The 13,978-nt window shown below is 41.1% G+C and overlaps 1 protein-coding gene across 1 annotated transcript; it reads left to right on the top strand.

The window, feature by feature from the left end:
- The first annotated feature begins 11,689 nt into the window (after positions 1 to 11,689).
- On the top strand, positions 11,690 to 13,231 carry LOC101579254 (alpha-enolase). Its single transcript, XM_004644220.3, has one exon. It carries the CDS (start codon positions 11,757 to 11,759, stop codon positions 13,059 to 13,061), a length of 1,305 nt encoding a protein of 434 aa, XP_004644277.1. The 5' UTR covers positions 11,690 to 11,756; the 3' UTR covers positions 13,062 to 13,231.
- The last annotated feature ends 747 nt before the right edge of the window (positions 13,232 to 13,978 follow it).

Raw genomic sequence — 13,978 nt, forward strand, 5'->3', positions numbered from 1 at the left:
TACATGACCTTGGCAAGTCACTCAATAATTTTCCTTATTTACACATTTGGGATAGCAATAGTGCCTTCTTTAAAGGGTGGGTAGAGTAGTGCCCGACAAGTGTAAGCTTTATGCAAGTTGTTTATTTCATAAAACAAAAAGACAATTTTCCAGAAAAATAACTATAAAATGATGCTTGACCTAGTAAGAATCAGGGAGATGCTGGAACCAATTAAAATCTTTGTCTAGTGTAGTATCTAGCACATCAGTGAAACCCAATAAATATTTGTTGAATGAATAAGCCCTAAAAGATGTGAGGTAGGGCACACAGTGTGCAAATGTGATGGAAGAACTTGCAGGCAGAAGAAAGAGCAAGGTGAAAGGCCACAGTACAGTTGGAGGACAGATGGGGACACTGCGATCCAGGCAGAAGGCACAAGAGGGAAGGCAGGAACAAGTGTGGAGAGGTTCTGGGAGCGGAAGTAGACTTGCTGGTCATTGTGAGGCCTTCAACTTCTATCCTGAGTGAGTTGAACAGCCAGGGCAGGGGTTTGAGCAGAGTAGAGATGCTGTCTGTCTTACTCTGACTGCTGTGTTGCAAAATGACTGAAGAGTCAGAGGTAGAAGCAGGGAGGTCAGTTAGGAGACTTCAGTCATCAGGTGGGAGCTCAGCTTGGGTTGTTAGCAGTAAAGGTAGTGATGAGTGGTCAGATTTTAGATGTGTTTTTGAGGGTAGAACTAAGACAGGTTGCTTGCTCAGAAGGGCTCTGTGATTGGTTCAATGCTCTTTCCCTATTATCTTGAAACTCTCAATAACATTTGCACTGGGCACTACAAACCATGTAGCCTACCCTGGGTAGAACTGGTACGATTTGTCAACGTTAATCAGTGTGAGAAGAAGTCACAGCCAGGGCCTTTAACTTCAGCAGTTGAAGCTGGAGTTGCTATTGAGTGAGGTAAGGAAATCAGAAGATAACCAGGACTGTGGGATGGAAGGACTTGCAGAAAGAAGGAATTTTCTAGAATATTGCTTCAGTTGGGAACTCTCCTGGGTCCTCCTTGGTGAGCATTTTCTCCCCCTAGGTTTCTATTGGAGAGATGTCCCCATCCTTGTCTGATTCAAGCCACATCGGCATAACAACAGCATTAGCAACAGCTGTGTCCTCCTTGGGGACAATGGTTTGACCTCAAAGGGACTCTGCATGCAACAAATTTATTTTTAGAATTTCCCACTCCTCCTCAAAGGCAACTGGGAGATTTGGATGAAAAATTCTGACACAATGCATATGGCTGAATAAAAACCTTTAATTAAGAGTTAAAGACTTTAATCTGCCTATCGCTTGGTTTGATTCCTAAATTTTAATTTTCAAAAGAAGGAAAAAATCAGGACACAAACTGCTATCCAACACAAAGCCATGAATATGTGAGCCAAAACAATTGTGATATATTTGGCAATAAAACCCTCTACTCTTCAAAGTGTTGCAGAAAAAAATGTTTATTCTCCCTGTCTGAGCTCTCATTTCTTTCCTCCACTTTTGCAAGGTTTGCCTACTCAGCAGAAGTGCCTTCATTTTCTGCTTGTTACTGACACCCCTGCACCCTGCGGCCGCGTCCATCTCTGTCTCCATCTACACCCTTCCTCTAGATGCATCATGTAAGTAAGATGGAGCTTTGCTTCATTTTTTTTTTCCAGTGTAAAATGGGAGAACAAAAGTGTGCGTGTTTCTTTTTCCAAAATGGAAACTTCCCATAATTTGTTGGAAGGAGGCAGAAGGTCCTGACAGAAAGGAACAGTGTTGTGCGTGGGATGCCAACTGGTGATGTGACTGAAAAGGAGCAAAAGCCTTAGGAGTTTCTCAGATGTAAATAATTTAAAGTTTGGAAGCACTCACCTTTGGACCCTTTGGAGCTGTTAGGAAGTTGTGCCGTGGGGGAAGGTGAAATTGCTGAGAGAAGCAAGCTCACTGGCCTGGACTTGATTTAGCCTGGGGAGCAGCTGTAGTGTGTGCTGGGGGAAACCAGCCAATTCTGGGGAAGATCTGGGGACCATTGAGATTCTCAGGACACATGGCTCTGGCAATATATGGGGGCAGCCCTCATCTTCCATCATAGAGGTTGAAAATTTGCCCTGCTATAAAAAGCATTGCAGAGGCAGATAACATCTATGCTAAAAGAAAAGGAATTGAAAATGAAATTAATATAGTTCTTACTATATACTAAGTAAACTTTTAGATCAATGGTTGATGAACATTTTCTATAAAGGGATAGACAGTATATACTCTGGGGTGAGGGCTCATGAGGTTTTGGTAGCAACTGCAACTACTCAGCTCTGCCATTGTAGGACAAAAACAGCTAGAGACAGTATGCACACAGTGGGTGAGTTCTGAGTTTTAATGAAGTTGTATTGAATTTTGCTTTTTATGTGTCCTGGAATATTCTCTTGATGTATTTCAGCTCCTTCCAGATGCAGATGTAGAAATCATTCCTAGCTTGCTAATGGTACAAAAGTGGGAGGCAAGCTGTGTTTGGTTTTCAGGTAATAGTTTGCTGACCCGGATTTTAGATATTTTTCCGTATGTTAATTATTTTAATTCCCATGTCATATAATGGCACAATTTGGTAGAATAGTAAGGTAAGGCACAGAAAGAGAAGTAATTTTCAGTTATTGTGGATTGACATGTGTTCCCTCCCAAATTCATACCTTGAAGTCCTAACTCCCAATAACCTAGAATGTGAATTTATTTATTTATTTGAGTGGCAGCATTTTTCCAGATCTAATTTGTTAAGGTGAGGTCATGAGAGTGGGTCTTGGTTCAATTTGATTTGTATTCTTAGAGAAAGGGAAGCTGTCATAGGCTGAGAGATATGCACAAGGGTGCACTTCATGGGAAGGTGTAGGCAGGGACTGTACTGATGCATCAGTAAACCCAGGGATGCCAGGATTATCAGCAGCCCCCCGAAACCAGGCAAGATGTATGGAGGAAGCTAGTTCTCACAGTTCCTTGAAGGAGCCACCCCTACCTTCACACCTTGATTTTGGCTTTCTGGTTTCTAGATTTGTGAGACTATAAATCTATGTTGTTTAAAACATCAAGCTTCCAAATAATCGCTCAGCAATATGCAATCTAATAACCACTGCTAATATCCTATCATCTTGTTTTGAAATTTTGTAACATTTTGCTACTTTGTTACAGCAACTCTGGCAAACTAATAGGTGTAGCTTTGATCTGAACTTCTGGATGTGTTTAAGACAAGTCATGATTTTGAAGTTTATCTGCTTTTTGTTTTCATTTGGAGGCAGGAAGGAACTATATCTTAGGTGGAAGTGAACCCTACAGGACTGATACTTTTGTATCTCTCCCCCTACAAGTATTCTTACAAATTCCTAACCTCGAAGAGGTTATCTCACCATTATACAGAAAATAAGTTATTTTAATTAAAAATGGACAGTTTAGTAAGTGTCAGGAAGGAATGATTAGTGCTTTTGAAAAAAAGCAGTATTTTGCAAGCTAGGTTTTACCCAAGCACACATTTTTAGAGCTAACTTAATAAGTCATAAGAAAGCAGATTTATTTTAGAAAGTGCTGATGTGTCTTTCCCTGGCACGGCATAATTTATTTAACTGAAAATTTGCCATAATCCCATAGTTCTAACAGAAAGTGTTGTCCTGCCATGTGGGATTTGTCTGTCCTCTGATAATCCTCAGGCATCACTTTTTACACAGTCCATTGCTTTTCAATAATTAAACCCCATGTTCAGTGTGTTGTAATTGCTAAGGGCATACATATCACAGGGAAAGAGACTTTTCCATTCATGCAAGGATAAAGAAGATGAGAACATGGTAGGCACAGAGAGGAGTATACTGTTTAATTTTATCCAGAATTGTTAAGTAGAGCTGGGACACATGCAGGGAGGAGTATGTTTCTGGGGAAAGGTTTCTATTTCTGAGACTCTGTCCCCACCCAGATCTCCATGAAAACATCAATACCTTGACTCTACTTTTTCTTAAGGAATGCCATCTCCAGGAAATCTGGTATGGCATACTACAAAGAGTGTTGGGACATCTCTAGGAATGCAAATTATTTCTGTAGGCTATACAAATGCTGGCTCTTAGACAATCAGTTGAGACAAAAACATGATTTCAAATGACTTGTACAAATCAGTGGGCTTCCCCATGCCATTACCACACATGCATGCATCAGGCTTTGATTATGTCCCCCCAGCCTCATCTTATGTGTCCCCTTTTATACTCCCCTCCCACTGGCCACTTCTCCTCATATCCTGAAGTCTTTCTTCTACCTTCAAAAACTTGGTGTTAAATGGTCATTATCCCTTCAAGTAACTTGGGGCAAGTTACTTAACTTCTCCGATTCTCAGTTTACTAAGTGAAACAGGACTGAAAAATCACCCTCCTGGGCCAGGGAGATGGCTCAGTAGAATAAGCGTTTCCCTAGCAAGTACAAGGGTCTGAGTTCAATCCCCGGTTTGGAAAAAAAATTGACCTCCTGGAGCTTCTTGGAAGATGAAATAAAAAGATCTATAAATACCCATCAGTACATCCATAAGTAAGTACTCAATCAGTGCAAGTTGTTTTCCTCATTCATCAGAGCTGCTTAGTGTGGAGACATGAAGTTGACAGTCCCTCAGCGTTATCCCTTAGGATGTTGACTTAATGAAAATACACAATTTTACATTTGAAGTTCTAGAAATCTAGAGGTATTTTTGTTGAAGGGGTTGGATTTTACAGTTGTATCCTAAGGTGATTTAGTTGTAAAGGGTAAGATCTTATACATTTTTAACAAATGCTTTTATTTTGCAAGTTGGCAGTCAGAGCAATTCTCTCTTTGGCTTATCAGCCTGGCCAAATCAATCCCGAAATGTGAACTTTATAATTAGGACTGGAGATTACAAGGGTTAGACTAGGATTAAAAGTTGATTAAATTAGCTGAAACCAAGCTTTAATCATGGCTTTGTTATGTCTGAACTGTGGAATCCAAAGAAAAATTACTTCTCTTAAGGTATCCATTTTTTTTGGCAAGAAAACAAAAGCAATAATACCTACTTCATAGTATTTTAATATTAAAACATTATGTACCATATCATATATCAGCAACTTACTGAATGTGTGTATATGTCATTTATTAGTTCTGGCTAAGCACTTGATAAGGATTTACTGTCCATTTATACTCCTTAAAGTAGTAGCTGTTATTATGATTTGCATTTAATAGGAGAGGAGTCTAAGTGTAAAGAAAAATGCAACTTGATATAGTCAGAAGTGGTGGTGATGGGTTTAGATCTTAGGTAGGTCTGACCTTGGGCTCATGCTTGGAACTCAGTTACTATACTGTCTTCTATTTTGTTTAGTTCTTTCTTCTCACATCATGGTGGAGCTTAAAAGGAAATTTTGGGTTTGAGTGACATATTGGTAAGTTGCATACCCAATATTGCCTTCTGAGAATATGTTTTATAGCTTTCCCTCTAATTTCAAGGTTGTTCATACAGCAGAAAATATTTGATGTGAGCCACTTCACAAAAGTGAAGTATTTCACTTAAATACCCTGGTATCTTGATACTTGAAAACTTAGGTTCATAGATTCTACTCATCCAAAGGGCCAGGACTTTGAGGGCTGTGCAGACTGTGGGAAGAGAAGAGTCATATTTCTCCTAGAGTGATTTCTGGGGGAGCAGAGTGAACAGTAGGGACCTTGACTGAAACCTGTCCCTTTAAATCATGTATGAAATTAGGTCATGCTTGGTAAACACAGTGTTATGCCCTAGATGGGCAAATAATACTGTATGTGTTGTATATTATAAGTCAGTGCCAAAAGAAATGACAAGAAGACTTGATGAATATAGCTTCAGAGGTCTCACTGAAGTGAGCCCAGAGCCTCAGAAGCATCTCACACTTACTGAGGACAAAAGGCAGGCTAAGGAATGTGCACAATTACTTAAGTGAACACAAACTACTATCTCTATTGACTTCCACCATTTGGCTAACACTAGGTCCACATAAACGCTAGTCGATAACATCCCAAGCAAGGGATCAAAGGACAGGGTGCCTGCAGGAGAAGCTATTATCTGCAACCTTGAATCATAGCTTTCCACAAGTGAGAGATAGCAGCTCTCCTTGGGCTCTGTCTATTGTTCCCTGCTTTCTTGGGACATTAGGCTTTTGTCTCATATCTATATTTCTAGAGTATGTCTAAACAAGCCTTAGACATTCTGCACTTGACATGTAGCCTTCCAAGAAGAGATGCCTTTTTATTCCCATTTTTCTTGACATTTCCCATATGGCCCTAATTAAGACCCAGTTGGAAATATAAAATGTAATGGACAATTCTTCCTTCAACTTTTAAAGGAGAGAAGGTATCTCAGAAGTGGTTTATTTGCATGGGAATGATGCCAAGAATTATAATCTACAAATATAATTTTAACAGTCTCCAGATTTTCCCCAAAGTGGTTTATTTGCATGGGAATGATGCCAAGAATTATAATCTACACATATAATTTTAACAGTCTCCAGATTTTCCCCGAACTATGCTAGTGAACAGGAATCTGACTCATGCACTAATTCAACATTCTGGACATTGGATACAATGATAGTACCAGCTCTATAATTAGAAAGATAAGGGTTTTCTCCCCCACAAAGATTTTTGCATCTTTCTGGTGTCCCATTTGACTCATGTTACCAACTTTGTATAGCTAGCTTTATGTGTGCAGTCATAAAATCAGAATTTCTTTACATGAAATTCTTTGTAAAGAAATTGAGTTAAATAGAAATCTACAAGTTTTAAGGCAGAGTTTTTAGGGTCTTCTATGTAGAGTGTCATGTTATCTATAAATAATGATATTTAACTTCTTCCTTTCCTATCTTTATTCTTTTTATTTTTGTTCTGTTTTAATTGCTCTGGGTAATGTTTCTAGAATATGAATAGGAGTGGTGATAGTGGACATCAGTGTCTTGTTCCTGATTTTAGAATTAGAGCTTTTGTATAAAAACTTTCTCACATTTAATATGATATTAACTTTGTTCATCAGAGATGGTTTTTATAAGATTGAGTTAGAGACCATCTATTATAATTTTCTGGAGGATTTTTTATCATGAGTGTTGGACCTCATCAAATGCTTTTTCTGCATTTTTGTCATTGGTTCTGTTAACATGGCATATTACATTTATTGGCTTGTCTATGCTGAACCATCCTTGCATCCCTGGTATGAATCCGACTTGGTCACGATGTATGATCTTCTTGATGATATGTTGTATTCTGCTTGCTAGTGTCTTATTAAGGATTTTTGCCTCAAAGTTCATTAGGAAGATTGACCTGTAGCTTCTATTATTAGTTGGGTTCTTCTCTAGTTTTAGAATCAGGATAATGCTTGCTTCCTTTTCAGCTTCTTTGAAGAGTTTCAGCATTAGTGGCATTAGTTCTTCTCTAAATGTCTTACAGAATTCAGCAGTGAATGCATCAAGACCTGGGCTTTTCTTTGTTGGTAAGTTTATCAAATGAATGTCATCAGGTCCTTTCAGAGCATTGGGCTTGCTAGGATGAAGCACCAAACCCATACTGTTGGCAACCAGTGTGCACTCAGGTTCATACAGATGGCTTGTGGTATGTGAACACAAGTAATAAGATCTTCACGTGTTCCTTTCGTATTCACAGTCATGCATGCAATGATCAGTGTTTATTATATAACCATTTTAATTCTGTGTCTATGTACATTATTTAGAATATTTAAAACTCTGGCAAATAGATATTTAATCCACTTCATAAACTAGAAAGATGAGGCTCAGAAATTTTAGGTAAATTGCTTAACATCATGCTGATAATATATCATGAATCCAGGACTTAGGTCCAGTATGAATTTACTTCAGAAACTTGACAAGCTTATTACTTTATAGCCAGAAGAGGGTATAATTAAGTCCCTTTCTTTAAATTATCTTATGTATAGATAAATAACCAAGACATAGCCAACATAGTAAAAATTTGATTTTTGAAGGAATTTCCAACGTGTTAGGGACTGTGCTTAACTTTAGTACATGATACTACTATCCCCAGTTGATAGATATTTTAGTAGCTTTCTTTATGTGGAAGATCTGTGCTTCAAACCCAGGTAGTTTGGGCCCAGAGTGCACGCTTTTATTCACTGCTGCTTTCTAAGGCTACTGATCTGGGAAACATTGTTCAGAGGACATTTTAGTTAAAGTCGAGCTAAGTAAGAGGTCATGCCATGTAAAGAGAATCAATGGTAACTGCAATGGTAAGGAGCTAAGGGTCAAAGAAATGATGGGTGGTAAGCTGTCTACAGAAGCAGATCTGTCAGGATCGGAACAGCTTCCTGGAGACTTGCTTTTCTTGCTTTGTCTAACTGGGTAAAGCTGTTATTCTGAGACAAAGTTAATGTCTTCCGTTCACTATATTTATTATTAATTAATCATTATCCATTTCCTCCTTGGCTCAGCTTGTCAGAGTACCTGGAATAATTTTTAGTACATTCCAGAGCTCTTGATATCGTCAGCTGATTTGAGTTTTGTTTGGAGTTTCTGTAGAGATACATGTGGTACATTTAGCTGAGGGGTGGTTTGAGAAAGCGGTAGGGAAAGAAGGAAGACTTTTTTTTTTTTTTTTTTAGGAATTCAACAATGGTTGTTATATTGCATGTTGTCTTCAAATTGGTTGCTCAGATTACAGAAACAAGTATTCAAAATCAGTCAAAAAATTAAAAAAAATTGAAGCACTAACTGCTCCTTTCAGTATGCCAGTAGAAATCAGCAGTGTAATTATTCCAGATAACCTGCGTATATTTTTTCTCTTCTTTCTTTCTTTTATTTCTTTTTTCCCCTCATCCCAGTTGTTCCTTCCCTTTGAGCTGTTTCTTTCCCAGTATTTACTGTACCTTTCAAATTTTCTTTACTCTTTTAGTTTCTTATGCTAGGGAAACAACATGATGTTTACACATGCAGGTCTGATTTATTTCACTTACGAGTGTGGTCTCTATTTGTATCCATTTACCTGGAAAAGCCTTGAGTTTCTCTTTTTTTGTAGATGAGTAATGCTCCCTTGTATACAAATGCCACATCTTTTTTTCTCCATTTCTCAGTTGATGGGCATTTTTCTTAACCCCCTGGCTATTTGGTTTGTCTGCTACAAGTGCATTGTCTTCTGAATTTGGGTAAAGTTACAACTAGAGCCAAGATTTGGACCAAAAAATGTGAACAGTTTGAATGGCTCAGTTGAAGAATGCAGACAATGCCCCACAAAGAAGTTCATGACTAATTTCCACATGAAAAGAACAGTCAAATGCTACTAGGGGATGAAATCACTGTAAACTGAAGTGGACTCTGAAGACAATTGAAGATTGTATTTGGATAAACAGAGATAAGGGAAGGATATTTCAGAAAAAAAATAAAAGACGCTCAAAAGTTATGAAGGTGTGGAATTATAAAATGTCTGGTGAATAATAAACAGACTGATTTTTTTTTTCTCCAGGAAACTTTGATATTTTAATAAGTACATGTAACCAAATGTAATTCCTACCTTTATGTATGTGTGCAGAACAGCATCAGAATGAGGACATATTGGGCTTGTTTTTGAGGCATGAGGTACTGATGAGCATACACAAAAGCTTGTATAACTCTTTAGCCAGATAGCTCTATTAACATTGGATTTCTGCTATAATTATAAAATATCATTAGAGGCAAGCTGTGCAGTAACATTTTTCCCCAAGCAACTAAGGAGCCCAAAGAAGTTGGATTGTCATTTACAGGAGACAAATGACAATGATCCCCTGAGATGTAATGTGCAGAAAAAAAGCAATCCTATTAAGAGATTGTGGCTCTGAAGATTTCTTCCTGTTCCGAGCTCAGACAGAGGAGGGAGACAAGTTACCATGTTAATAACAGCACTCAGCTCTCACCCAGAGAAATCAGATCCCTGCCAGTTATGAATAACAGTTCTCAGGGTGTTGAGTTAAATTAATGCTTTAGGAAAAGAGTTTTGGACATTCGAGAGAAGTAACACGGCTCACACCTGCAGATCTGCTGGGTGTGGGCCTGAGAAGCTTGAGTAGTGGTGTGTCATCATCACACTTTTTGAGAAGATCACAAATTCCCTCTTGTAATAGCAAAGGTGCCCAGTGGACTGCTGGAGTTCCGGAGGACTTATGGGGACTCTCTGGCTCATAAGTGATTTTTTTTTTGGATAGGGTTTTGCTGTGCAGTTCTGGCTCGCCTTGAACTTGTTTTGTAGCCCGGGTTGTCCTAGAACTTGCAGCGCTTCTCTAGCCTCAGCCTTGCAAACGCTGAGATTGCAGGCCTTTACACCATGTCCAACTCATGAGTGTTTGATTTTAATAAGGAATAATATTTTTGAAATTTTGACATTACATGTCATGTGATGGGAGATGCAGGGTCATGTGCAGTGTGTGCCACTGACAAGCTTCTGTGAGTGTGTCTGTACATGTGAGTATACAGATGTTGGTACCTAGCATGTTGGCTGATATGGTTGCATACGTATGTCCCTCCAGAGCCTCACAGATTCATAGGTGGGGCTTTGGGAGTGACTGGATCATGGGGGCGTGCTGCTCATCAATCCACTGATGAGTTTATAGCTAAGTGCGATTTGGGAGGTGAACCCTGGTTAGAGGGGGCGCAACAGTAGGATGAGCTCCATCTCCTTTCCTCCTTCCTCCCTTGATCCCTTTCTCTGCTTCCTGCTGCCATGACATGAGCTTTTTCTCTTCTGTTCCTCTACCATGCCTTGGAGCCAACCATCAATGGGCTAAAACCCCTACACACTGTGAGGCAAAATAAGCCTTTTATTCTTTAACTTGTGGGAGTTGAGTACTGGGTCCTAATGACAAGAAAGTAATGAAGAGAGTGACAATTGAGGTACTCACCTTTTACCAAAGAGTGATCTAATTTATTTCATACTTAATGCCTGTTCTTCAGGAAAAAGCTAGCATGGAATTGACTGGGAAGTGATAGAAGCATTGCCACTGAAGACAAATAGGTTCAAATCCCAAACTCAAGCACCTCCTAACAGGGTGACCTTGGGTTAGCTACATAAGTTCCCTGAGCCTTATCTTTCTCCTGAGTAGCAGTGAGGCTGCTGATGCACTCTGTGAAGTGCTGTTGTATGTACAATGTCCAACAAATGTTCCTCAAAAGCTCTACTTCCCTGCATCCTTGCTGAGATAGACACCTCTTGGCTTTATCTTTCAGTATCTCTTCCTTTCTCATCTGTTATAATCACTTCAATATTCATTTGAAAACCCCCCACCTCTTCTCTAAGTCCATGTGTTTTGCGTAGAACGCTTCCCTCCCAGGGAAAGCATGCATCTTCCTCAGTCAGGCTTTCCATCTTCCTGCCACAGTGATTAATTGAGGAATGAGCGTGTTACAAAAGCCTGGTGAGTGAGACACCTTAGTACTTTTCTTGGTTTTTCAGAGGGAGAAACTTTACCACTCTTGTGGTTCTTAAAACTATATTAGGTGATTCATGCAAAAGTTAAACAATTGGAATATCAGATAACCCAGAAATTCTGCCCCTACCATTGAAGAAGGATTAAAAAAAAGTGTTCCAATAAGACTTTGTTCATAAATGTTCAGAGCACTGCTTATAATAGCTCAAATGTACTCAGGTAACTCAAATGTACATCAATCACACAATGAGTGGATAAACAAAATGTGGTATAGGCCACTTCAACGCGCATCTCGGTGTGTGGAGCACCCTCATTTTTCTTCCTGGGCGACGAGATCCGGTAGCCAGAAATCCAACATGTCGATTCTCAAGATGCATGCCCGAGAGATCTTTGACTCTCGTGGGAACCCCACTGTGGAAGTTGACCTCTACACCTCCAAAGGTCTCTTCCGAGCTGCTGTGCCCAGTGGGGCCTCCACTGGCATCTATGAGGCCCTAGAGCTACGTGACAATGACAAGACCCGCTACCTGGGCAAGGGTGTGTCAAAGGCTGTTGAGCACATCAATAAAACTATTGCACCTGCCCTGGTTAGCAAGAAACTGAATGTCGTGGAGCAGGAGAAGATTGATAAGCTGATGATCGAGATGGATGGGACTGAAAACAAATCCAAGTTCGGAGCGAACGCCATCCTGGGAGTGTCTCTCGCAGTGTGCAAGGCCGGCGCCGTGGAGAAGGGGGTGCCCCTGTACCGCCATATCGCCGACCTGGCAGGCAACCCCGAGGTCATCTTGCCTGTGCCTGCCTTCAACGTGATCAACGGTGGCTCGCACGCTGGCAATAAGCTGGCTATGCAGGAGTTCATGATCTTGCCTGTGGGTGCGGCCAGCTTCAAGGAGGCCATGCGCATCGGGGCTGAGGTCTACCACAACCTGAAGAACGTCATCAAGGAGAAGTACGGCAAAGACGCCACCAATGTGGGCGATGAGGGTGGCTTCGCACCCAACATCCTGGAGAATAAGGAAGCCCTGGAGTTGCTGAAGACTGCCATTGGGAAGGCCGGCTACTCGGACAAGGTGGTCATCGGTATGGACGTGGCTGCATCCGAGTTCTTCAGGTCTGGGAAGTACGACCTGGACTTCAAGTCTCCTGACGACCCCAGTAGGTACATCTCACCCGACCAGCTGGGCGACCTCTACAAGTCCTTCATCAAGGACTACCCAGTGGTGTCCATTGAGGACCCCTTCGACCAGGACGACTGGGGCGCCTGGCAGAAGTTCACGGCCAGTGCTGGCATCCAGGTGGTGGGCGACGACCTCACAGTGACCAACCCCAAGCGTATCGCCAAGGCCGTGAATGAGAAGGCCTGCAACTGCTTGCTGCTCAAAGTCAACCAGATCGGCTCAGTGACCGAGTCCCTGCAGGCGTGCAAGCTGGCACAGTCCAACGGTTGGGGCGTCATGGTGTCCCACCGGTCCGGGGAGACGGAAGACACCTTCATTGCTGACCTGGTGGTGGGACTCAGCACTGGGCAGATCAAGACTGGCGCACCTTGCCGATCCGAGCGCCTGGCCAAGTACAACCAGATCCTCAGAATCGAGGAGGAGCTGGGTAGCAAGGCCAAGTTCGCCGGCCGGAACTTCAGAAACCCCCTGAGCAAATAGGCTGCGGCAGGCCAGAGCCTGGGCCTCAGGCCCAGGTAGTTAGGTCCCCTCCTGCCACTGCTTCTGTAGATGCCATCAGGGCCACCCGGAGCCCTTGACCCCAGCTGTGATCGTCATGCTTGTCATCTTGTGTCCCACCACGTCTGGAGCCCTCTGTGTGCCTCAGGCCAGGTTCCCAGTGGTTCTGTTGTGAAATAAACCCCAGCGCCTAGGAAGACAAAAAAAAAAAAACAAACAAAAAAAAAAAATGTGGTATAGTCGCATAGTGGAACATCATTCAACCATGAAAAGGCATGAAGTATTAATACATGTGACAACATAGATGAACATTGGGAATCTGATGCTAAATGAACAAAACTGGAGACAGGTCACAGATTGTGTGATTCCATCTAAATTAAATATGCAGAATAGGAAAATCCATAGGGATTTATTTAAATTAGGGGCTGGAGCGAAGGAGGAGCCACAGGGCACTGCTTAATGGGTATGAGGTTTTCCTTTTTGTATGGTGAAACTAAAGACACATCCTTTTCCCAGGAGCTGAAATGATTTACTCCTGCTTATTGATCTCCAGCAGGTTGAGCTGAATTTAGGATTTTGATATCTTTCCCATAGAATCTTTTTCTGCATTAGTCTAGCATTTAAAGCTATTGCATTAAAATAAGATTGCCTCATTTTCCATGCAGCATCTCCATTGTTCATCGTCCATTCAGTACAGACTCCATATTAAAATTCTGCTGTTTGGAATGCTCAGGGGGGTTCCTTTCTTGGTTTAGATGCTGGCAGATGAAGGGCCTCACACAGATTTAGATTTACACATCTCTGTGAGGTAGCTTTATATTCATTTTACATATGAGGAGTGATGCTTAGACACCTTCATTAAACTTCCAGGTGTCACTGAGGTATGTTGGGGACAGAAA

Source organism: Octodon degus, unplaced genomic scaffold (genome assembly GCF_000260255.1).
Source record: "Octodon degus isolate 3935 unplaced genomic scaffold, OctDeg1.0 scaffold00195, whole genome shotgun sequence".
Lineage (NCBI taxonomy): Eukaryota > Metazoa > Chordata > Mammalia > Rodentia > Octodontidae > Octodon > Octodon degus.